This window comes from Marmota flaviventris, chromosome 4 (assembly GCF_047511675.1).
Source record: "Marmota flaviventris isolate mMarFla1 chromosome 4, mMarFla1.hap1, whole genome shotgun sequence".
Classification (NCBI taxonomy): Eukaryota; Metazoa; Chordata; class Mammalia; order Rodentia; family Sciuridae; genus Marmota; species Marmota flaviventris.
In genome coordinates, this window is record NC_092501.1 from 73240298 (window position 1) to 73265123 (window position 24826).

At 36.2% G+C, this 24826-nt stretch overlaps 1 protein-coding gene across 1 annotated transcript in view; it reads left to right on the forward strand.

Moving 5' to 3' along the window:
• The first annotated feature begins 1042 nt into the window (after positions 1-1042).
• The window catches only part of LOC139705499 (ankyrin repeat domain-containing protein 26-like), a 65756-nt gene continuing 41972 nt past the window's right edge, over positions 1043-24826 (forward strand). The window contains exons 1-9 of the mRNA XM_071611722.1: positions 1043-1143; positions 2705-2819; positions 2981-3151; positions 6079-6185; positions 7477-7614; positions 14542-14614; positions 20193-20250; positions 21045-21075; positions 24715-24778. Of these exons, the coding sequence (XP_071467823.1) occupies positions 1043-1143; positions 2705-2819; positions 2981-3151; positions 6079-6185; positions 7477-7614; positions 14542-14614; positions 20193-20250; positions 21045-21075; positions 24715-24778 (858 nt within the window). The remainder of the gene's footprint in view (positions 1144-2704; positions 2820-2980; positions 3152-6078; positions 6186-7476; positions 7615-14541; positions 14615-20192; positions 20251-21044; positions 21076-24714; positions 24779-24826) is intronic.

Genomic DNA, 24826 nt, shown 5'->3' on the forward strand with positions numbered 1-24826 from the left:
CAAATGTAAAGGTCAGGCAAGTGTCAGAGGAAGAGACCACCAAGAGACTGTCTCATGCAACAGCAAAGGGTTTATTGGGGTCCAGCATTCTGGGGCTCAGAGCTCACTTGAATAGAGCAAAGAGAGAGAGCCCTGAGAACAGCTTAAGCAGAGCTTATATACTTTTCTTGGAGAGGGCAGGGAGGGAAGTTCATTGATGGGTCAGGGCGAGTGGGCAGTTTGCCTGCAATCGAGTGAGGGAGTGCATCCTGCAGTTTGGCAGTTGGGGACAGCACATTCTTGGAACAAGATTAGCAAACAGTTCTCAGGATTTCAACAGTGTTTTGTTAAGCATACAGAAAAATGGAGTGACAAGTACCTATTTTATTAACCTTTAATAACAATCCAGGCCAAAGTAGAAAAAATTTCTTATTGAGTCTTGCTTGTTTGGATTTCACCAGAATTGGAGACCTTTAGAAAATGCCCACCAAACTTCAGCTTTACATCTATGTTTCTCTGGGTGTGGCAGTACTGGAAAAAGAACTGGGAGGTTCATCTTCCAAGACCTCCACCAACTTCTGGGTGGAGGGATCCAGTGCTGACTGAGACAGACGGTGGAGCTTCCAGAGGCTCTTGACTATGCTGGCCACTCAGGTGCTGGCCATTACGCAGGTGGGCGGGGGGTTTCCTGATCCTGTGCAGTCAGCAAGCACCTATCCTGGTCGGCCAGTCCAGCCATAAGATAACTTCAGCCCTCAGCACAGGGTTCCAAGATGGGCGTGGCTCTTGAAGCTGCCTGTGCCCACTCCTGTCTCTGTTGCATAGGGTTGCTTGGCAACCATTCTTCATTTATTAGCTGCTACCTGAGTATTGAGTGGCTCAGCCATGACTAGGTACCTGGTGGGACTAGGATGGTTATTCTGTGACTGAAGAAAACGTCTTGTAAAGCCCCAGAATACAAGGCTGGGGCCTGTGAGGCCTAGTCATGGCCTCTAAGTTAGTCAGAACTGAGAGGTCATTCATGAGGAGCCTGTGGAAAATGGGCTTTCCCTATAAATCTACCATGAGACTCCACAGAGCGGCGTTAGAGGGAGATGTAGACAAAGTGAACCACATCTTGACTCATGGAGAAGCTGGCATGGACGACCGAGATAAAAAAAACAGGTAATAATGTCCAGAGGACTAGGCGTCCTAGGGACAGGGTGCTGACCAGGGAAGGTGGGGCCAGTAGGGCAGAAGGCTCCACCTTTCCCACTGGGCCCAGGGTGGGTGGAGGGAAAGGAGGCCAACTCTCCTTTCACCAGGTGCTTGACTTTCCTGTGCTCACAGGCTCCTCAACACCTGGGATCTATAGACCTTGGAGACATCTCCCATCCAGGCGGTCTTATTGAGCACCCAAACAAAAGAGATAGCTTGCTTCCCAGCCACTTAAAATTCATCCTATAAAATGCTTGATTGACTATTTAAAAGTGATTTAAATCACAAAATTTTGTACCAGCACTTTGTTTTAATGTACACATTTTTTTAAAATGTTATGTACATTGTAGAAAAGTGCAGCATGAGACAAAACATTTCCCATAATATAGCAACTTAAGGGCAAAAATAATTCTTTGAACACAATCTGGAATCCATTTGCATCAGTGTAGACCTATGTATATATGTTCTCTCCTGAGGACCCTTACAAGGACATTTTGAAATGGCAAGATGGCTCCTGTCTCTCTTGCGCAGGGTTGCTTGGTAACCATTCTTCATTTGTTAGCCGCTAGCTGAGTATTGAGTGGTAGCAGTGTTTTGTTTCTAATGGTGTTTCACACTAGCATATTTAGGGGTGCCAATTTCAGTCTTCAAAGGATTTTCCTTATTTTGGGGTTGTCCACTTGTCCCCATCCATCAACTTCTGAAGGCTCACTCAGTGTGGTTTTAAGCAGCCAACCATCTTCATAACCAGATTTGCCGAGAAGTCTGGATTTCCTGCAAGCTTTGCACTAATTGCAGGTACTTCCCCTGAGAGAGGATAGCAGTCACTGGGAGATTTCACACTTAATGAAACCGCAAACACATCATGCTTTTTTATCGCACCTCCAGTTCTGTTTCCAGTACTGCCTTTACCACCTTATATCCCAGATGTCCACCTATCTGGTTGGAGGAATCCAGGGTTGATTGGAGAGCAGGTGGCAGGACTTTCAGGAACCCTTGGCCACACTGGCCACACCAATATTGCTGTTTCGCGCAGGTGGATGGGGTTTCCTGATCATGCACAGTCAGCACGCTGCTGGACTGGCAGCCTGGATGATCATGAGTGGAGGAGGATCACTGAAGATATCTACAGTGACTTCTTTTAGGCTTGCTGTAAATCCTGAGGTTCTCATGGGAAACAACTGAGCTTTTCAAGACCTGCCTGAATGTCATTGATTTCTGGTCCATCATGATGTATTATATCTTGGAGCTATTCATAGTGTTTACAGGAGAAAACCCCTCTCCAGAGGGATTGAGTTTCTTTGAGAGCTCAGGTTGAGCTCGTGCAGTGTCACTGTCCTTTAGGCTCTGCAAGCTCACTTGTGTTTAGCTGGGTTGCTTGTGAATGACTATTCTGCCCTTGAAGGACACCAGATCTTGGAGCTGCCTTGGTTAGTCACTGTGGCAGACTAGGTTGGCTCACCTGTTGGTTTCAATGGGTGGTGAAAAGTGCTCTATAATCTCCTAATGAATCTTCTTACTTTCCCAGGACTCCTCTCCATTATGCTTGTGCTTTTGGACATTGGGATGTGGTGGCCCTCTTAATAGAGAAGAAATGCAATCTTGAACTTTTGGATAATGACTACAACACACCTCTGATTAAGGTACACAGTAGCCTAGGGTTTCTGCAGGAGATGGATTTGATTGAAATACATAAATAAAAGGGGCTTAATATAATTTAAATATAACTAATTCGTGGACTCTATAAAATGTTTGGCTTGCATTTCTTGTATCTATGATACATTTCTTGGTACAATACCAACAGGCAGCAGAACACCAGCATGAGCGCTGTGTAAATCTTCTCGATAATGGCACCAATCCAAATGTTCAGGACAAGGATGGTTACTCTCCTCTCCACAGTGCCGTCTGTTCTAGGAACACAGCAATGGCAGAAAAGCTGCTTTCACACAATGCAAATATGGAATTCCAAAACAAGGTACACATCACCCAATTTTATTTCCAGATTATTTGAAATACTTTTGTTTTCATAATGACATATGTTGGGTTTATTTTTATATTAAGAAGCTGAAGCACTCAGTGCAGGAAAATGTGTTGAAATGAATGGACTTTTGAGAATTCACTTCAAATACCAATACTTTAAAAGTATGAGAAGGTACAGCTTTCGGGTATGCACCAATGGCAAATATTTGTAAAAATACTGAATTTTTAAGTTAAAACATTTCCTGTGTCCAAATTATTTTTTGCACCAAGACCTTTTTCTAAATAGTGTAAAAGAAAACAGGGAAGCAAATTTTGCCCTGGAAATAGGGTTTATCTTAAAACTCAAACAAAACAAAGCATTTTACAATAAATGGTGATCTTTTTGACATGGGAAAGGTTACATGAAAGTTAAATATCTCTCTGTGGTAAGGCTTGAGCAGGAAATGTGGAAAAGCAGAAAATTTTCCAATGAGGAAATTTAGATAATTAAGGAAAAAATACCAAGAAGAATTTAGTTTTTGTAATTTTTCTCAGTTTCTGTGTATGGATGAGGTGCTATTTGATCTGGGGAACAACAATACTTAATTTAGGGAAGGAAGATGCAGAGTTGCAAACGTGTTTAAAATGCAGTTTTAGGCGGGTTCTGAGGAAACCATGTTGGCAGTGACTTGGCAGTGATTATGGGGAAGCTAGTGGGGAGAACAAATTATTAACTGATAGATGATGTTTTTCTGCCTGAAACAACCAATTAGATAAGAGTCAAACCATGCTGTCAAACCTACCCCATCTTATTAAAATGTGGGAGCTAAGGAGCTTACATATGAAACCAAGCTGCATTTTGAATTTACTGGTCCTTAGTCTGTCACTGTCTAGGAAAATTACATGGAGTATTGTTAAATCACTCTCTCTCTTGCCTGTTTATTTTTTATTTTTTGGCAACTCTCCAAATTGTAAAGGGAATTGTTCCTGTAAATGAGAGATGAGATGAAGAGATGAAGAGATGATTTTCTGGTTTTCTAGTTCTCTGCTCCAATGGTATCACAAAGTGACCAGGGAAAGATTTAAATATTGTCAAACCTAGGCTTTTCCCTGGAGGTTTATATTCAATAAATCCAATAGGCCCTGGACATGGATATTTACAATATTTCCTGAGATTCTGACCCAACTCCTGGAAAAGAATCACTAAATAGAGAGTGTAATATACAAAATCCCAGATCCCCAAAACTGAAGAAATAACTGGGAGAATTAGAGTTTGACTAGGTACAACTTCCTTCCAATCTCTCGTTTTTGACGAAATTAGTTTAACTTACATTTGTTTTTTTTTTTTTTTTTTCTATTTCCATGGCTGGGAATTTAAAAGAAGTATGATTAGTCTACTACTATCATTGGAAAGGTGATTAAAAATTTTCTTATGGCTAGTCTTTCAATAAACAGAAACCAACTTTTTAAGGATTTTATGTCTCTGTTATAATTCCAATCATTGGGTCAACAAAATCTGACCTGAAAAATGATTGTCTTGGTTAGGAAAGGCAAATGTTGAAGATTTTTAGCAGAGGTTTGATGCTACTCTATATCATTAGGTCTATTTTGTTTCTGGGCCTGACATAATCAGCCTAGCAGTTTTAAAATCTAAAAATTGTAGTAAGAACATCACGGGGGCGCCTCTTAATAATTTAGTGTCAGCATTCCTATGCATCTAAATTCTTATTTAAATAATCATCTGGGAGAACAGTGAACAAATGGAGTATGTGTTTATAGGTGGTAGAAAAAATATTTAAATGAAGATTTTATGAATTGTTTGTATTATATTTTGAGGCCTCATTTTTTGGGTGAAAAATGATATTAAAGAAAGGAAAGATTTTACATGCAAACACTTGCTTTGAACATGACCACTTGTATGCTCACAGTAAAGATAAAATCAAGGGCTGCAGACTAAATGTAACACACAGATATATTTAATTTGCCTTCATTCATTGAGTCACCATTTAAAATGCAGGTGATTTAGTGTCTTTCATGATGTTAAATTTAATCCATGTAGGTCAATGTAAAACTTTTGTTGATTCACAAAATTTTTGAATTAATTAATAACTTTAAATTGCAATTAAAATGGGAGCAGAGTAAATGAGAATTTAAAAAGTAGATGTGGATAGTAATGATAATTATAACCCAGGATTATCATTATAAGTGAGCATATATTTTGTGTTGAGCTTTCTAACAGCTAATACAAACAGTTTTCATTGTATAATATCAGCAAATTCAGGGAACAATTAAGAATGAAATCAAAGGTCATTTTGAGCCTCTTTTAATTCAAAACCCATTTCCTTAGAAATCTATTGGAGCAGGAGTGCCTGACATTGGTATTTGGGATCCTGACACCATAGATAGAATCACATGGGTTTATACAACATGAAGGAAGCTTTCTCCTCATTGGAAAACTCTCAAGAGTTGTCTCCTAGCAACTCTTAATTCCTCAAATGTAACTGTTTTACACAAAAAAATGTTCAAATTGGTATTAATGATGGCAAAGGACTTCTTTAATATCGGACATGTAATGAACAGTTTCATAATATTTCCCTAACAAGGAATCTTTATGATGAAGCTTGGTATTTATGGAAAAGTAGATATTCTTTGGAATAGATGGATAACCCACACTCTAAAAAAGAAAATTTAGCACAATAATTCAACAAAAGTACCCAAATCATTTACCTTTAGGTTTTGGGGTTTGGGGTTTTTGAGATAAAAGATCTAGTCCCTGTCTTCAAGAAGTTCTTGGTTTAGAAGGGAGCTGCAACCACACAACATCAATAAACCAGGACAAATGCTATGATGGAGACCAAGATTTCTGGAACCCATTAGGTCTTTTATAAGTTTTCTGCTTCAGTTGAGAAATTTTATGAATAAATTGTTTTGTTTTTTTCCTAGGATGGCCACACGCCACTTCTACTTGCTTTGAAGCACAACAGACAACAAGTCGCAGCATTGTTAATTCGCAAAAAAGCAAATATACATGTAGTTGACAAGGAGAAAAGGTATAGTAGTGATTTCTTTCAAAGTTTAATGGAATGATAATAATAATTCAAGTAAAAATATTACATTAATGGGAAGAAGAATATTAACTTACAATTATTGGGATAAATTGAAATGTAGGAATACATGTCACCTTTTAGAAAAGTAATTATATGGCTAATATAAATAACATTATATAGTATGATTCAGATTACATTATATTTGTTGATGTTTGTCATGTGTAAACTGATTTGATTTGTAACATTATCAACCCTTTAGCCAAGGATATTTCACATTAATTTTACAAAGTATTGGCTTTTTGTTTACTTTTGCATTCAATACTGAATTGCTTAACCTTTTATCATATTTAAACTTCTGTATCTTATGTATGTTTCCTTTTACAATGCTCTAATGATCATAAGTAGATGTTGAAAGCCATTTACTTTTGGATGATCCTTTGCTTAAACTGCTTTTTGAAGAAAATTCATTTTAGGTTATCTCTAGGTGAGTATTAATTGCTATTGGTAGATTATTTTTAATTCCCCCCTTTTCATTTCTAACATACTTTGATGGCTATATTTTTAATTGACTCGAGCAAAGGGAAGAAAAGCAGCTTTAATGGGATAAACATTTGCTAATAAATGTAAGTCATAGATGGGTGAGCAAAAGACAAGTGATAGGCTTTAGATCCAAACATGACTGTTTTGCATTCCTTCCTTTGCTAATTGCAAGGTGTGTCACCTTAGAAACATTACTCATCACTAAATATGTTTCCTGAAAATGAAGATAATATATACTTGAAGGTGGTTAGAAAATTACGTATATTGCAGAGATTTCAGTGCCTAGCAAATGCCCATCATTATCATTACCTGAAACTTCAATGACTATAATTATCATCATTCTTATTCCTATTGTTTTAAGCTTGCAAAAAGCCTTTTCTTATTTGACTTTGAAGTGAATGAGAGTTATAACATGTTACATTAGACTAGGGTAAAAATGGATCATTCTTCCCTTCAATCTTTACCTATTTCAGCCAAATGACCTCATCATAGCTGTGGTCCATCAAAGTACATTAAATATGCAACTTCTGTTATGTAATACCCAATTGGGATAAGAGGTTTCCTGCTTGTGTTTCTCTATTTGATGTGGAGGTAATATGCAAAGATGAACACTTGGGTGTTAGTATATATAAAGGTTATTTGTACACAATCAAGAACTTAAATTGGTAAAAAGATTAGTTGTTTAAATGATTTTATTAAAGACAATTCATCATTTAAAGTACCTAAGGGTGAAGTTATCTCTCTGTTATTTTAGAACAGCCCTCATACTTGCCACAAAATATGATGCAAAATGTATAGTTGAGCTTCTTCTTCGAGAAGGTATTGATGCCTTTGCTGAAGATCAGTCTGGAAAGAAAGCATTATCACACGCTATTGCTAGTGGTTTCAATGTGTAAGTGTTTACATTAAAACAATAATGATTCAATGGAAGTTCAAAATAATTACAACTAATACATCTTACACACCAATCTGATTTCATAGTTCAGGTATGTTTGGAATGCAGTCAAGACCCCTGCAAAAATCAAGACTCCTTAGAAGGCGCAATGTATGCAGGATTCATTAAACCCCACCCTCTTTCTGATGGTGCTCACAGTAGAACCCAGGGCTTCATGCGTGCTAGACAAGCACTCTAGCCCTGAGCTACTCCACTAGCCCCTGTCTCAGGACTTTTAAAAACTTTATCTAAGCCAACTGATTGATTAGCTTCAGTATAGGAGAAAATTATGTTATTCAATTATATTTAAAAATAAATTGAGTTTATAAATTATTAAATAGCTGATTTATTCTAAGCATTATCCCAGCATTATCCATTATATTCCAAGTATAACCCCTGCATATGGGGCACAAATAACATCATATCTTTGATTTTTTGTTTTGGTTATTTGGGTTTTGCCAATGTCATTTTGAGTTTTGCAAAGCACATTTTCTTTGGTTGTGGGAGGCCCCATGTCAGAGTTTAACAGAAAATCTTACTTTCTCTAGGGACTAGTTGTTCAACCATTCTCCTTGGATTTCTTTGAGGAGTTTCTTATGCCTAAGGAAGAGAAATCTCTTTCACCAGAGGGTAGATAAAAAGGACTTCCCAGACATTCTTTTGTTTCTGTCCATTGGGTTGCTGTAATGTTGCAATTAGAAGTAGTCCTACAATCTGGTAATGATTAACTTGTCCTGACTGATCCAGATCCCTGAGTCTTCATGGTGTTATAAGCTTAGACTTAAAAGTTACAACATATTTTCCTTCTAAGTATCTGTATGGTTATCACCTCATCTATTGTTTCCCAGTTGGCACTCTGCTTTGGTAGCTGGATCTCCTAGCTTTGGTCACCCCAGGGTGAACATGCCAATCCTGCCCTCCCACTCAAAACCTTATGTGCAGTCCACATTCTAGCCCAGACCTTTATGATGAGTGGTCCTTTGAGGGTTTTGTTTGTCTTTTTGGATCATTCAAAATAATCCAACAATCTCAAATAATGTTATAGGAAAAGTTCAGAGTTCCCTTTTATCTCTTCTAACTGATCTGTAGCCCAAAGCCCCATTATATCTTATAAAGCACATTTTCTTTGGTTGTGGGAGGCCCCATGTCAGTGATTCCCAGGGAGGATGCTAATTCTAATTGGTACAGTGAGTGATTTTTTTTTTCCCATGGCAATAAAAATTTTCCATGCTGCTTTCATATGTGCTCATTTTTCAGAACATTTCAAGTTCTTTCTCACAAATAAGACATTAAGCAGCATTCTTAAAAACTAAAGTAAATTCATTGAACCTAGAGCTAAGCCTCATCATGATTTGTCAGTATTCATGTGTAAAAGAGGGTTTTGTGTTTCAAGTTAGCTAGAGATCAGTGTGGAAATTAAGCTTCATTCTGAATAAAGATCTACTGGTTCCATTTGATTAGGTAGAAAAGGAATAGTAATAATCCAAGCTAACTGATTAGTTTCAGTATAAGGAGAAAATTATGTTATTCAATTATATTTATAAATAAATTGAGTTATAAATTATTAAATAGCTGATTTATCCTAAACAATAAAGCACAAGAATAGTACAGTCAATGATCCAAATTAGGACTCATTAGCATTTGTTAATAATTGCAATATTTGATCATTAGAACCTGTGAAAAAACTGAGATTGGATTTTTACTTGAGTTTCAGTGTTCAACATTAACGTACAAATCATTCCATTACTTTACTATTTCTCTCAGCATTGTTTATATTATCTCACTAAATCTTCATAGCAACCTGGTGACCTAAAGCAGTACAATCCTTATTTTTTAGAAGGAGACTTTGAGCCTAAGAGCAATGACTTGTGTCAAAACACAAAGCTATTGTTGACAGAGAGAGGGCATCTTCTGAGTTCAGAATGCTTTCCTTATGTCAAGCTAATATAGTTAATGTTTGAGCAGGTGAAATGAAAGTGAATTATAAATGTGAACATTCATTTCACCTTACTTTGTTTCTCTTTGATTGCAACTTATGGATGCAGTCTTTGGGATGCTGAGGCAGGAGGGTCGCATGAGCCCAGGATTTGAAGACTAGCCTGGGCAATGTGGTAAAACCTCATCTCTAAAACAAAACATAATAAACACCCCCTTCCCCAAACAACCTAAAAATAACTGCAAGGTTAACACCATGCATAGAGAACTTGCACATTTGAAATATGTGGGGTTAAGTACTGATATTAGTTCTGATGCTATCTATAATACTCTTCACAATTTATATTTGGTTAGTGTTTCTCACATCAGTCTTAAGATACTAATTTTATTCTTTTTTTGTACATTGTAATAGGAAAATAATTCTGGCACATACAAGAGCAGTATTTAATGACATGCAAGCCAGGAAAGCAGGTAAAACTTCTGATAGTGAATTACCCTTAGTGTTCCTACCCTACATAGAAAAGTAAGAGTAAGAAAGTGCCATCATAAAGGAGTGGCATCAGATCAATGTGTATATGACATTCATAGTTTACTTAATTTCCTTTTTAATAGCCTATAATTTAGAATTCTTTAAAAATGGTGCAGAATTTTTAATTTCAAACAATTTTTTTCTGAAAAAGATTTCATTATTTAAAATTTGACCTCAGAAATCTTACTTGTCTTTGCATAAATCATATTTTAAAATTAGTATGTTGTGTAATTCTTCTATAGTGACATTACAGTAAATTGGGCTTGTTATAAAACTGGATACTTTTTTAGTATAATTATTGACTCCTGTTTTTGGCACTAACGAGTGGGTTTCACTGTGACATTTCCACACAGGGATATCATATTTGAATCCTCTCTATCCTCCCTACGTTCCCTTCTCTGTTTCTCCCCGGTCTTTTTCCTCATCCCTATAGTCACTTCTATTTTCAGAGCATCCTTTTATTTATTTATTTTCCAGGCTATACATGTGAGGGAAACACAGGATACTTGCCTTTCTGGTTTACTCTGCTTAACAGGATAATTTCCCTTGTATATTCCAGTTTTGTTCCCCTCTGCAGGGCTTGAAATAATCATTGTATACTTATCTGGTTTTTAAAGTTTCAGTTTAAAAATGTACTGATAGCTTTGCCTGTATAACGGGTTCAACCATTCTCTCTTGTAGCTTTCAGTATTCTTTCTGGTTTTGTATTTTTGACAATTTTATATAATAATATGATGTGGAGAGTTTATTTTCTGGTCAGGTCCACTTGGGGTTCTAAACACTTTCTGTACCTGGGTGTCTATATATTTCCCATGATATGGTGTATTTTCTGGTATTATTTCACAGAATAAGTTTGCTATGCCTACAGCCTGTACCTTTGCTCCTTTTATGTACCCTTGATTCACAGTGCATTAATTGCCTATCAGTAGTATAATTGATAGCCAGTGTAGAATAGTCTTCGGGAATGGTCCAAAAGGATTGCTTTATAAGAAAGCATGATTCATGAATTTCTACTATTTATGTTTTGTATTGTTGATAACATATTTATTTTACCATTTGTTTTTATAGTGGGCGATGACTCTTCAACCAGGTATGTTTTTGTTTTTGTTTTTTGGTGGTGCTGGGGATTGAACCCAGGGCCTTTGTGCATGCAAGGCAAGTACTCTACCAAATGAGCTATATCCCCAGCCCTCAACCAGGTAGGATCTTAAAAAAGAAAAGTAATGACCTCATAAGCTAATGAGGGAATGCAGACAGAAAGAAATGAAAATTGTTGGATGTTCTAGTCTGAGCCAGACACCATAATATGTGCTTAGAACTTCATCACACCACCTTTGAAAGTATCTGTGCTATTATAACCTATTAATTACTGATTAAGCACCAGTCATTCAAAAAAGTTGACTAATGGGCCCCTGATCTTATAATCTTATAGCTGGCCTCAAATTTGATTATCAGCCTGTCTGGCTGATAAATTCATTCTATTGCCCTTTTCCATAGATTGATAGGGACCTGTATGACACAAAGGATCAAGATTCAGGTCCATAGCAGATGAATTCATAAGTTCAAATTTATTTGTCTGTTAATGCTTAAATCAGGCATTTTCTAAAAAACCGGTTTGTACTTGAATTTGTGCTAATATTTTTAAAACTTGCACCAGTAAGTGTTGTACCTTTTGTTTAGTATTGGGGATTGAACTCGGGGGCACTTGATCACTGAGTCACATCCCCAGCCCTAATTTCAATTTTATTTAGAGACAGGGTCTCACTGAGTTGTTTAGCACCTCACTTTTGCTGAGGCTGGGTTTGAACTCATGATCTCCTGCATCAGCCTCCAGAGCTGCTAGGATTACAGGCCTGCACCACTACACCCAGAAAATGGTAACTTTTTAACTTCAAACATTTTAGGGCAAATCTCACATACCAGTGGTCATAGGACCATGGGTTTTACACAAGCAGAGTCAGGCAATTGGGTTGGAGTTGTGGCTCAGAGGTAGAGCACTCACCTACCATGTGTGAAGTCCTGGGTTCGGTCCTCAGCACCACATATGAATAAATAAAGATTTTTTTTTAAGTCAGGAAATTACTGATGAGCAATTGTTTTCCTGGAAGTGAAGAATACATATGACCTGTCTGTGATATATAAACAATTATTAATTGTTAATAATGATTACTATTAATATTAATAATATATAGTTATTAATTACATTAATCTTCTTCAATAATTATTTAGAGAATAGTTTAATAGATTTATCTAGTTCTTGATTTCACAGTTGATTGTCACATCAAGCAAGCACCCCTGCATAGTTCTAGAAAGATTTTTCTTTTTTCATCATTTTTTTTCCTATGGCTATGATGTTTTCTTGAAAAAACTTTTAACTTTCTCTTCTGCTTTTGTTGATGTTTGGTCTTTTAAAAAATTACTGTCAGCTAAATACTAAGTTAGTCTCTAGATAAAATCAAAATCACAGAGAATAACAGAATTTTAAAGACTCATAGTCATGAGACAAAGAAACCTCCAATACTTCAAAATATTTTAAACATTCTGCCCAAATGGGTTGTTAGGATGGACAACCTAAAACTTAAATATATTAAACGACCTTATCTGGTTGTAGAAAGTAATAGCAATGACATTTGAACTCATATTCATTAATGGTAAACCAAATACTCTCCTGAATTACGGTACCATTGGTGAGTGTTTTAACAATAAAATGGAAGAGTGAGTCTAGTGAGCCCAAACATGGATGATAGGAAGAGAATTAGTAAGTGAACCTGGAGGGTAGAGGATCATAATAGAACTACGGAGGAGGGCATATTGAAGAGGAAAAACTGAGTTGGGTAGGAATCATTGTTTTCCTAGAAGAAAACAAAATATCTGGGTTTACACCTGGTTTGATGAAGACAAAACAGGAATTTAGGATATGGATTTTGGGAACTCTGTAGAAAATGATATTAAAATAAGGGGTTCAAAAGAGTCCAAAACAAGTTGTTGCTTGTAGGAACTGACAGACTTTCAGGTTTCTGTTGAAAGATGTTAAAAACTTTTGAGGTACTGGGAAGATTCTGTAGAGTACATAGGAACCTGAGGGTGGTTTACCAGACTTCAAGCACCAAGGGACTAGGAGTTGCTCAACCACATGATCTATGGCCCAGAGCAGGCATAGGCTCACTTCTGCCACTTTTGCCACCTTCTAATTTTCCTCCTATGTTTAGGTAGCATAGGACAGGGGTACAATCTGGCAGAGCTATCACGGAGCTTTAGTTGAATGGTTGGTAACATGCTTATGCTGAGACTAGTGACTGAGACTCCATTTAGCTTGTTTTCTAGGAGTGAGGAAGGAGCAGCTCCCACTCATGGTCATTGAAGCCAACCTTGTTCAGGAAAGTATATCTTTATAGGATGAAGCTTGAAAGGTCCTGCAAAAGGAGGACATGGGAGTGGAAGCCCACAGGAAGGAAGATGTTGAGATATTTGAGGACACAGAAGTACAACTTATTTAGATGGTACTTAGGGAAATAGAGTCCCACGTGCAGTACTCTACCTCAGAGGCAATCATTCCCACTGAGTGTCTGAGTGTCTGTGAATATTTTGAAGTGCTTTCATGGCCCTGATAAGGCAGGTCTTGTACTGGGAAATTAATTGAATTATATAATTTATAATGTTTTAATGTGTCTAAGAAAGGAATTCCCAATAACAATATATACAATTTTTTTCTCTTGTGTATCTTCATCTTTCAAACCATTAACATGTTTCAGGGAAATCCCTGTGCTGTTTTTGAGTAAAGAGAGGCAATCTGTACATATTATAAGTGGTTTCCATGACAAAGATCAAGTTAGCCAACTCTGATCCAGGGAGAGACAAGGGAGAAGGAGCAGTATATCTTTCTACCTCATGCTAGATTATCAGGTTTGTTTCAGTCCAGGCCACAAAGGATATGTAGGCCACTGATTGGATTCTTCAATTCAGCCTTCAGGGCAGGAGATAGTTTCTGAAGATAAATGATTCTCAGACTTGGCTAATATATTGGCTCTCACTGTTTGAAATTGATCTAAGTATGACTCCACTGAATGATTCATAGAATGGGAAAAGCGAAGGCAGAAAGAGGTAAACAAAAGTTTTCTTAAAATGGAGGTCATATTTTAATCCTCTCAGTCAAAAACCTGATTCTGGGGCTGGGGATGTAGCTCAAGTGGTAGTGCGCTGGCCTGGCATGCGCGCTGTGCTGGGTTCCATCCTCAGCACCACATACAAATAAAGATGTTGTGTCCACCAAAAACTAAAAAATAAATATTAAAAATCTCTCTCTCTTAAAAAAAAGAAAAAGAAAAAAACTGATTCAATATAGTGATATCCAAACACTCACCAGATTTTATTACTTTAAAAAACCAGACTCACCCATTTTTGTAATACATTTTGCTCTAAAGATTTGCAGAGGAACCTGGTGCTGGTGATACCAAGCCTACTTCAGAAGAGAGCAACAACAAATCTGACACCAAGGTAAATGCCCTAGTGTCAAATTCATTTCTTGATGTGAATTTTGTTTGTGAAGTGTTTAGTCTTTCAATTTACCAATGCTTTTCTTGTCATTTTATTTGGAAATGTTCTAGGAGAAATTATCTGATAACAATGTGTTGGGGTTTTATTTTTATCTTTGGAAGCATCAATGTTCCATCTGATCCTTTAGGCAAGTAGGGGCTTTTGAAAATCCATAACCACAGAAAATTACATTAGTAGAAACATTGTAATTACATTAGTAGAGATTGGGTCAATGATTATTGGATAAATTCACTGTGACTTTTAAATAAGCTTCCATAATTTTTAATACTCAGGACAAAATAAATCTTTAATGAATCAAATAAATATTTATGAATCATGAAATTTTCCTAATTCCTTCAATTTGAACACTCTGCAGAACACTGCACATAGTTTTTTTTCTTGGCCACTTTGTTTTCATGTCATATATTTTTATGAGAGCTTTTCCTCGATTTCTATCCTGGGTTCCATATTTACATTTAAACTGTGAGAATTTGTTAAAAAGTAGAAATTTTAAACCTGTTTCTCAATATTTCTATTGTAACGGTATTGTACTTTGGTTTTGAGTCTTTTCCATTAAGAGTATTTAAATCTCTTAATCTAATTAAAGACTAGATGTCTTTGGCAAATAAATAGTTCTTGAAGCAGAAAGTCTGAAAAACCATATAGTATGATTTGAACTTCTAAAAACTTTTTCATTGCAGTGTTTTAAAATATACACTCTGAATTTTTATGTCATAGTCTATAATTTCAGGTTCAGAAATTTGTGTACTTAGTTATTTAAGTATTCATTTTAAAGCTCTGTTTTCACTCTTGAGATACTGCAAGATAGGAAACATGGGTGTGTATTGGAAAACTGAGAACAGGGTTTGATGTAAAGTCTTTTACATATATTGTGAACCTGAATAAATGGGCAGACAAGAAGATATCTGTATAATGAAGTATTTTAAGTAATAAGCCTGAGGTAGTTAATCATTAAGACTATTGGATTTCTGAAAATATGACTTTGGTATATATTTTCCTTTGAAGTTCAAGAGTTAAAAGTTCTGGTGAATTATCAGAAACTAATGTCACAAATAAGAAGCAAACAAAGTGAGGAAGTGTCACAAATATGAAAGTAGGTAGCAGAATACCCCTTACTTCTTCCAGCTTTGAGCTAAGATTAGGAGTTTAGATCAAAATTTCTTAAAATTTTTAATGCTCAGTCCATGTACTATCAATTATATATTTTTCAGTTGTACCTGCTCATTAGTGTTCTGATTACCAGTTCTCTTTTTCAGAGACAAATTGGGAAAATTTATTTTATCCTACTAAGAATGTTACAGATTTTAAGCATTTTTTTTCCTTAGGGAAGATGAAGTAGATTGAGGCTAGTTCAGTTAGGCATTAAGCTGTTAATTAAATATTTATAGGTTTAAATATCATCTGTTTAGAGAATTAAGATAGCTTTTAGCTTAATTAAAGTAATTGATTTCTATTCAGTTGATGTGAGATAAATAGTCCTGATTGTAGGAATTAAGTATTGGTACTTGCTTAGAGCTTTGAAGGCTCTTGGTCTAAATTTAACCTAAATCCCTAGCTTAAGATTGATAGCTAAGATATAAGGGGAAGGGAGAGGGTTGATGCAATTATGAGAGTTGTCATGAGAGGGTTTATTTTTGTTTTTTGAATTGTCACTTTAGTGTTGTTGGATGATGGAAATAGTGTTAACGATGTTGAGTAGATAATTTGTATATAGAAATATAAGTTTAGTAAGGCTGTTATTGGTATTGATATAGATACATATAATGACATTGCTATTTGATATATGTTCTTTAATAATAATTCATTTTGGGGGTGAATTTTGTTAGTGGGGAAAGTTCACTTAGAGAGATATAAGTACAATAAGTATTACTGAAATTAGTAGAGGAAATTTGTTTCATATGTTGGAGAGTGAAAAGGGTGTATGTGTTCCTAAGTCCCTTTGTGGTCCATGGTCACTCAACTACCTTGTTGTGGGGTGGGGCGGGTAGAGATGCGGAAACAACATACAGACTCTGGGAACTGGTGAGAGAACTGGCTGAAGACTCACCTCAGGTCGTCGTCCAGTAGCTCATTTTAATTTTGGAATGCACACAACTGTTATAGGGTTCAAGTGGGGTGTGCCTGTCAATCATACATAAGCAAGACAATATCCAAAGACAATCATCTTCTGCCTAATGTTACCGCACTGTTGAGAAAACTCTAAATATTGCTGTCATGGTGGAAAGCAATCTGGAAGGGTCTTTGGCCCTTACTGAGTCAGGGGTTTCATGCCCTGAAGCCCCTGACTCTCAGTTTCCTAGCCTGGTAATTTGGCAATGCAAACCCAAGTACTGAGGATGTGGTTTCACCCCATCCTGCATGCGCTCCTCTCAGGCCTGAAGGAAGGTGGATATTTTAGGCACTTCCAAGCTGCTCTTAGCTGCTAGTTGTGACTGAAAATTATTTCAACAAAAGGGTGGTGGTTTTCTTGTTATAATAGAATAATATGAACATGTTGATTGTATGTATAATGTAAATAATCAGATAAAATATAGTCAATGTGGGATTCAATGCAATGATTTCTATTATTCAGCCTATTGGGTGATTGATGAGTATGGTAGGATTTTTTGTAGATTGGTTTGTTTGAGTCCTCCTCAGCCTCCTCATACATTAGACAGAATTGCTATTATTATCATTGCTATCATTGTCATAAGGACAAATTGATTGAGGGAGCATTTTGAAACATAATGAAGATTGGGGCAATTTTTGACATTGTAGTCAGATTACTGCTGATATAAGTGGAACTCCTTGGGTAACTTTTGGGTCTCATAAGTGAAATGGGGCTAGTCCCATTTTTACTGACAGCACTACAGCAAATATTAGGGGTGAAATTTGGTTGGGTGAGTTGATTATAGTTCATTTTCCTGAGTGTATAAAACTGGTGATGCTAGAGCCTGAATTAAGAAATATTTGGATGCATTTTGTGTGGGTTGGGGGTTTGCTTTGTTAATTAAAATAGGGATAATAGCTAGTATGCTTATTTCTAGTCCTACTGAGGAAAGTAGTCAGTGGAAACTAAATAGTGTAATTAAAATTTCTGAAAATGAGGTGAAATTGATGGTAGAGGCAATTAGGGGATTAATTAGTACAGGAAGCATATAAACCAACATTTTTGGGGAATAGCCTGACAGCTTATTTACCTGACCTTACTAATAGGACATGATGTGTCAGGTAGCATCAAGAAATTTAGATTCTTAAGGTTAGGTTCAAATCCTATGGTTGTAGAAATAAAAGGGTTTAAACCTCTATTACTTACTCTATGAAAGTAACTCTTTTGTCTGACACATTTCTTTAGGTTTGAGGGGTACACATGCCATGACAATGGGCAGGGAGATGTGTCATATGCATATAGAGCTAGTGTTAGGGGTTATAAGTTATTTTCATAATAAGTGTATGAGTTGGCCATATCAGAATCATCGGTATGATGCTTGAAGTTAGTACAAGGGTTTTTAATGCAAAACTGAATATAAAGATTTCAGGGATTGGTGGGTTGAAGAGTACTCCTATGAAAAAGAGTTGTGGTTAAAGTGTTTATTATAATGATATGAGTGTATTCGGCCAGGAAAAATAAGGCAAAGAGGCCCACAGCATATTGTAGGTTAAGTCCTGATACAAGTTCTTCTTTCTGTTGGTTTGTTTTTGCTATTGTTGAGATGAATCATATTATTGCTATGTTGGTGATAGTGATCCTAAAAATTGTTGAGTTGCAATAAGGGTTAATAAAGTAAATGGCCTGATTATAAGTAGAAATGACAGGAGAATGATGGCCAGAGTTACTTCATATGAGATTGTGCTGCAACTTGTACTGCCGTGATTAGGGCTGTGAATTGGATGTTCATCTCAATCATAAGATTGTACATATGGCTAAGCTTGAGGTTGCAAGGATAAAGAGTACTTCCATATTTATGTTGATGAAGGGTCATGGTGTGGGTAGGGGAATTCACATTGTAAATGCCAGGGTAAGGGCTAGGGAAGGTGCAATAATAAATAAAATGATGGAAGATGTTAGAGGTTTGTGTGGTTCTTTAATAAATAATTTTATTGCATCAGCAAATGAAGAATGTTTGGGCCTTTTTAGAGTTGTATGTAACCCAATATTTTTCATTCAACTAAAGTTAAGAAAGCTATTCCTCTAAAATTAGGACAACCAGGAATAATAATTTTACTAAGAACATGTGTTAAGAAAAGGAGTTGAACCTCAGGTAATAAAGTTTGAAGTGTTTTGCAATTGCTGGGCTCTGCCATCTTAACAGACCCTGTTCTAGGGCAGGGTAAGTAATGGTTTACTAGGTTTAGATTATTTCATCCATTATTCTAAGGAAAAAGTGTAGAATTAGCCTTAATTTTGTTGTCCTTTTTAACTGGGAGAAATATTTTAATAGCTAGAAACTGACCTAGATTTCTCTAGTCTGAACTGAGATCATGCAGGACTTTAATTATTGAACAAATGAACCATTAATCGCAGTTACATTCTTTGGATGTCCTGATCTAACCCATCAAGGTCACTCCAACCAAAATTTTTGGCCTATAGGCAGGATTTTATATCCCAAGGAGATAGTGTCAAGGGTTCATAACTATGGTTATATAATTCAATTTCATTTATGTTAATGAAACTAAATTATTTATTATAGAATTTTTTAGAGGAAGAAATTGTAGTGTAATCAAAATCAGTATTATCAGTATTATTTGCTTGGTCCAAATTCTGTGTTGTATTTCTTTCCATGCTCTGCTCTTATTTCTTTCCTTTCTTCTTTGGCTTAAACACATGTTCAATTGACTGGCCATGTTTCCCTCTTTCTGTTTGTTTCTTTCTCCTCCCTTACCTTTCTAGAAATGTTTTACCCCTAGGCTCAATATTTCCCTCAGCCACCTGTGCCTCCATGGTGGCTTCTTTAATTAATCTTTCTGTTTTCTATTTGCTGTGTGCACCTGTCATTCATCCATCATTGCCCTAAAGGATTCATTATTGCCTTTGTCAGATGCAGCCAAATGTATGCAATCACTTCTCTTCAGGAATCTGACATACAGGATAAAAAGACTCTATCCCATCTCAGTTGTAAATTGTCCTCAAAACGGAGCTCAAGAGGGACTTTGTGCAAATGAAAATCATGGGAACATGAGTAATTACTTTGAATTTCTTAAATGTCAGATTTTGACAAGTATGCTGAGCTACCGATGGACCAAATTTTTACCCAGGATTATTGTGGTCAAGAAAATAATCTATTGGATATCACAGTATCTGTGTAATAACTGACTAGAGGTGAGGGGAGTAATGTTTGGAGATGTCTCTATCATCTCTCATAATTCTCAACCTATGTGAAAATTCAGGTCATTATGTGGCAGAATTGGGGTTGGAGTGTACATCAGAACAATTCAGAAACCTGTGTTCTTTCCAATGTATCCTGTAGTAATACTGAATATTATAATTATTTTATCAAATGTAATGCTCATTACACATAAAGCCTTTCTTTCTTCCCAGAATGTCCCTGAAGGAAAAGGAAGTGTATGGGGAGATGTTCAGCAATCCAAGAAAGATGGTAAGATACTTGAAGTCTGCTCATTCTTATGCTGTTTATTGACTTGAGATTATAGACATTCTCATGTTTTCATTAACATAGAAGCAAAATGTGAGATGGAAAAACCAACAAATGCCATAATTTGCACTTATTTAACTGGAGGGCAATTGGAGAAGCAGTATACACATTTCATAATCATGTAAATGATTCTAATGTGTTCCTCAAATGCCATATCCTCTACATTCTAACAGCAGCTTTGACGTTTTACTCACAACTCTTAGGGTTGTGAATTGCTCCTCTGTCTAGGGATCATGTTGTTCTCCACTAATCAGCATGTTTACTTTTTTATATGCACACTTTCCTATAATTTTTTTGAACCAGGGTTTGAACTCAGGGGCCCTTAACCACTGAGACACAAGCCCACCCATGTTTAGTATTTTGTTTAGAGAGGGCATCACTGAGTTGTTTGGGGCTTTCCTACATTGCTGAGGCAGGCTTTTAATGCACAGTCCTCCTGCCTCAGCCTCTGAACACTGGGATTACAAGTGTGAGCCACAATATTGTCATTGGAAACATAAACTTGATACTGGAATCTTAATATTATGTTTCATTAAACCTGTATTTAAACCTTTAAAGGGGACATGAGATTGTTTTAGTGCCTTAATTGCCTATCAGTAAATTAAATAATATTCACTCAAGAAGAGTCTCCATGAATGGTCCCAAAGGAATACTTTGTAATAAAATATGTCTCATATACTTTTACTATTTCATGTTTTTATACTGTTGATTAATTTAACCCTTTTCTTTAATAACAGATGAGAGTTCTAAAAATGAAACTTTAACCAGGTAGGATTTTATGGATTTAAAAATTGTATTTGTTGTTAGGGCTAGGATTGTGGCTCAGCAGTAGAGTGCTTGCCTAGCACATGTGAGTCCCTGGGTTCAATACTCTGCACCACATAACAATAAGTAAATAAAATAAAGGCATTGTGTCCATCTACATCTAAAAATTATTGAAAAATGTATTTTTTAAGTATTTAGAGCATATAGAAAAAAGGAGGGTGTTTTGAGTGTTCTTTTCTGAGCTAGAGAACCTATCATGTGCATGGCATTTGTTCTCATTCTCTCTCTCTCTCTCTCTCTCTCTCTCTCTCTCTCTCTCTCTCTCTCTCTTTTTACTTTTGGTACCAGGGATTGAGCCCAGGTGTGCTTAACCACTGAGCCCTATACCAAGTTCTTTTTCATTTCTTATTTTTAGAGAGGGTCTTGCTAAGTTGTGTATGACATTGCTAAGATGCTGAGGCTAGTCTTGAACTTGGGATCCTCCTGCCTCACCTTCCCAGGTCACTTGGATTACAGGCTCTGCCACACCCAGGCACTTTTTTTTTTTTTAAGAGTAATCACAGCAGCTTGAAACTGTGTTTCTCTAACCTACTGTTTACTATTAAAACAGTCATTCAGAGATTTCAACGGATTATTTCATGATTCCCAAACTAACAAGTACTTGGCCTATGATGGCAGATGGATATTTGACCATCTGCCCGCTTGGCTGACTAATCTATACTATCGTCCCTGTTCATGGATTGATAGAGACTCATGGGGCATTATGATCAAGATGTAGATCCATACCAGATGAATTCAGAAATTTAACTCTGAGTTATGTGTTCATTTTGATTCAGACTTTACCTGGGAAGCCGGGATAATACTGAAAGAGTTTGTCTTAATATTTTGTAAAGTGGTTTGATAACCAATACCTTTTAACTTCAAATCCTTGAGGAAAATCTCACAATAGCAATGATTATAGGACCAAGGCAAATCTGGGAGAAAAAAAATATTTTATTGGAAGCGTTTGTATATTTATGTATAGGCCATGTTATATAACATTAATTACATTTGAAATCTTTTTAGAAGATATTTCAATTGATCTCTCTATTTCCTGATTTCTCAATTTGGATTTACCTTCAGGCTACAACCTCTATGTAGTTCTATCTAAACACTTTTTTCTACAGAGTCTTTTAACTTTTATGTAAGTATAATCGTGTTATGAGTATTGTCCTGTGTTTTTATTGTTGTCACTTTTTACATTCTCTTTTTACTTTTCTTTGAGTTTCTTTTGCTCTATTAAGAATATTCTGCCAGCTAAGTTATTCCTGTTTCTATATACCACATCAAAAGCACAGAGAATTTCAGGGTTTCAAAGAATCTTATCAACTAGTCAAAGTAGTACTTCCAAATGTGTTTATCATCATGGGAAAATGGTTGTCATGATCAACAACCTACAACTTAAAGAGTATTAAAGTGATTTTCTGGATATAGTAAGTGCCACAGTAAAATCTAAACTCAGGTTCCTAACTATTAGCCCAATATTTTACAATTTTACTACTTCTGTAGGTGGTTTTTGTTGTTGTTGTTTATTTATTTTTCATTGTTTCTTTTTAGTTAAACATGACAGTAGAAATTATATCACATACTTACAAAAGCATGGAATATATCTGGTTGTAATGCAATTCCCAGTATCTCTTCTTCCCCTACCTTCATCCACTCCAGCCCCTCCCTTTCTCTACTGATCTTTCTGCCATTTTCCCATAGATACTTTTTTTAAATTAAATGATTACAGGTGTGCACAATGGTTTCACTATGATATAATCATATATGTACATAGGAAAATTATGTTAGATTAATTCCAGGGTCTGTCCTTTGCTGATTTCCCATCCCTTCTCTTGACTCCTGTTTGTCTATTCCACTGAAATTCTATTTTTTAATGCTCCCCACCCATTTATTTTGGATTAGCTTCCACATGTCAAACAAAATATTCAAACTTTGGTTTTATGGGAATGTCTTATTTCACTTAGAATGATAGTCTCCAGATCCATCTATTTACTAAAAATTTTCATAGTCATTCATTTCTGCTATTTCTCCATTAGGTATATATACCTCATTTTCTTTATTCATTTATCTGTAGAAAGGCACCAAGCTTGGCCCCATAACTTGGATACTGTGAACTGTTCTGGTATAAACATTGATGTGTCTGCCACACTATAGTATGGTGATTTTAGAATCTTTGGACACATACCAAGATGTTGTATAACTGGGTCAAACGGTGGCCAATTTGTTAAAGACCAAACAAACTTGAATGACAGAGGATGTTGGGGGCTACCTAGAAAGTCATATTTAAAAATTGGTGCCCAAGGGAGGTTGCTGTTGCATGCTTTTCTGCTTTATTGGAGGAATGGGCAAAATCCAAATTTCTGTGGAAAGATCTTAAAATTCTTTGAGCCACTGGGAAGAGCAGAGAGCAATGTGAGGAAGGGTTAGCGTTCCTCAAGCATCATAGGACTCAAAGTTCCTGAACTTCAATTTTCTATGTCCCTGAACAGATGTGTGCTCACATTCATCAAACTCACTGATTCCATTCCTATGTAGGGTCGGGCAAGGTTGTGATTGGATGGCAGAGCCATCATGAAGCTTCAGTTGAGTAGCTGTATAACATGTTCACACTGAGGTCAGTGACTGACACTCATTTAACTCATTTTCCCCCAGGAGCAGGAAGAGAGATCTCCTAACTTTGTCCTTTGAGCCCAACTTTGTTTCAGAAATCTTCATCTTCATAAGATCAAGATTTAAAAGTAGGAGATTGCCTTTGAGTCCTGCAGGAGAGGGCCTTTGGAGAGGGAGCCCATAGGAAGGATGTTATTTAGATAGTACTTAGGGGAATAGAGGTACAGCTTCCAGAACTCTACTTTGCCAATAATCTTTTCTCTTGAGTGTCTGAATGCCTACAGAATTTTGAATCACTTGGTATTTAATGTGGTACTGAATAAGGTAGGACCTATATAAGATCATGAGTTGCATTTTATAATGTATAATGCCTCCATCTTGCAGGGAAAAGTATTCTCAATAACACATTACACATTTGTTTTTTCTATTGTAAGTTCATCTTTCAAACAATTTAAATGGAACAGGTAACTCCCTATGATATTTCTGGATAAAGGGGAGCAATAGATTCTTTTCAGGAAGTCGTTTCCATGCTGAGGAAATATACGTGCCATTTTCAAGTTAATGTGGCTTAGTCTTTGATTCCTGGAGATACTAGGGAGTAGAGACAGTGTATATGAGGTAGAAACCTCATCTGGGTTACCAGTTTTTGTTTCAGTTCAGGTAATAGCAGAGATTTCTCCAATTAGTTGGATTTTCAGTTCACCCTTCAGGACCATTTTTTAAAAAGGTTTATTCTCAGGCTCTGTCAAACTGGCCATCTCTTTGAAACAGAATTAAGTATGTCTTCTTTTACTATTCCATTGATTAGAAAAGTGGAGTCAAGGGGGGTAAAAATAATGTTTTTAAAAACAGAGGTCATATGTTAATTACATCAATCTAGAAAAATCATGTAATATAGTGATATCCAGATATTGACCAGCTTTTATTTCTTTGAAAACCTGGGCTCACTCAATGTTGTTTTTCATTTTTGCTCTAATGATTTTCCAGGGAATCTGGTTCTGTTGAAGATGGGCTTACATACAATGTGGGCACCAATAAATCTGATACCAAGGTAAAGTGCACCATTGTGAAATTAATGTTCTTGGTATGAATTTTGTTT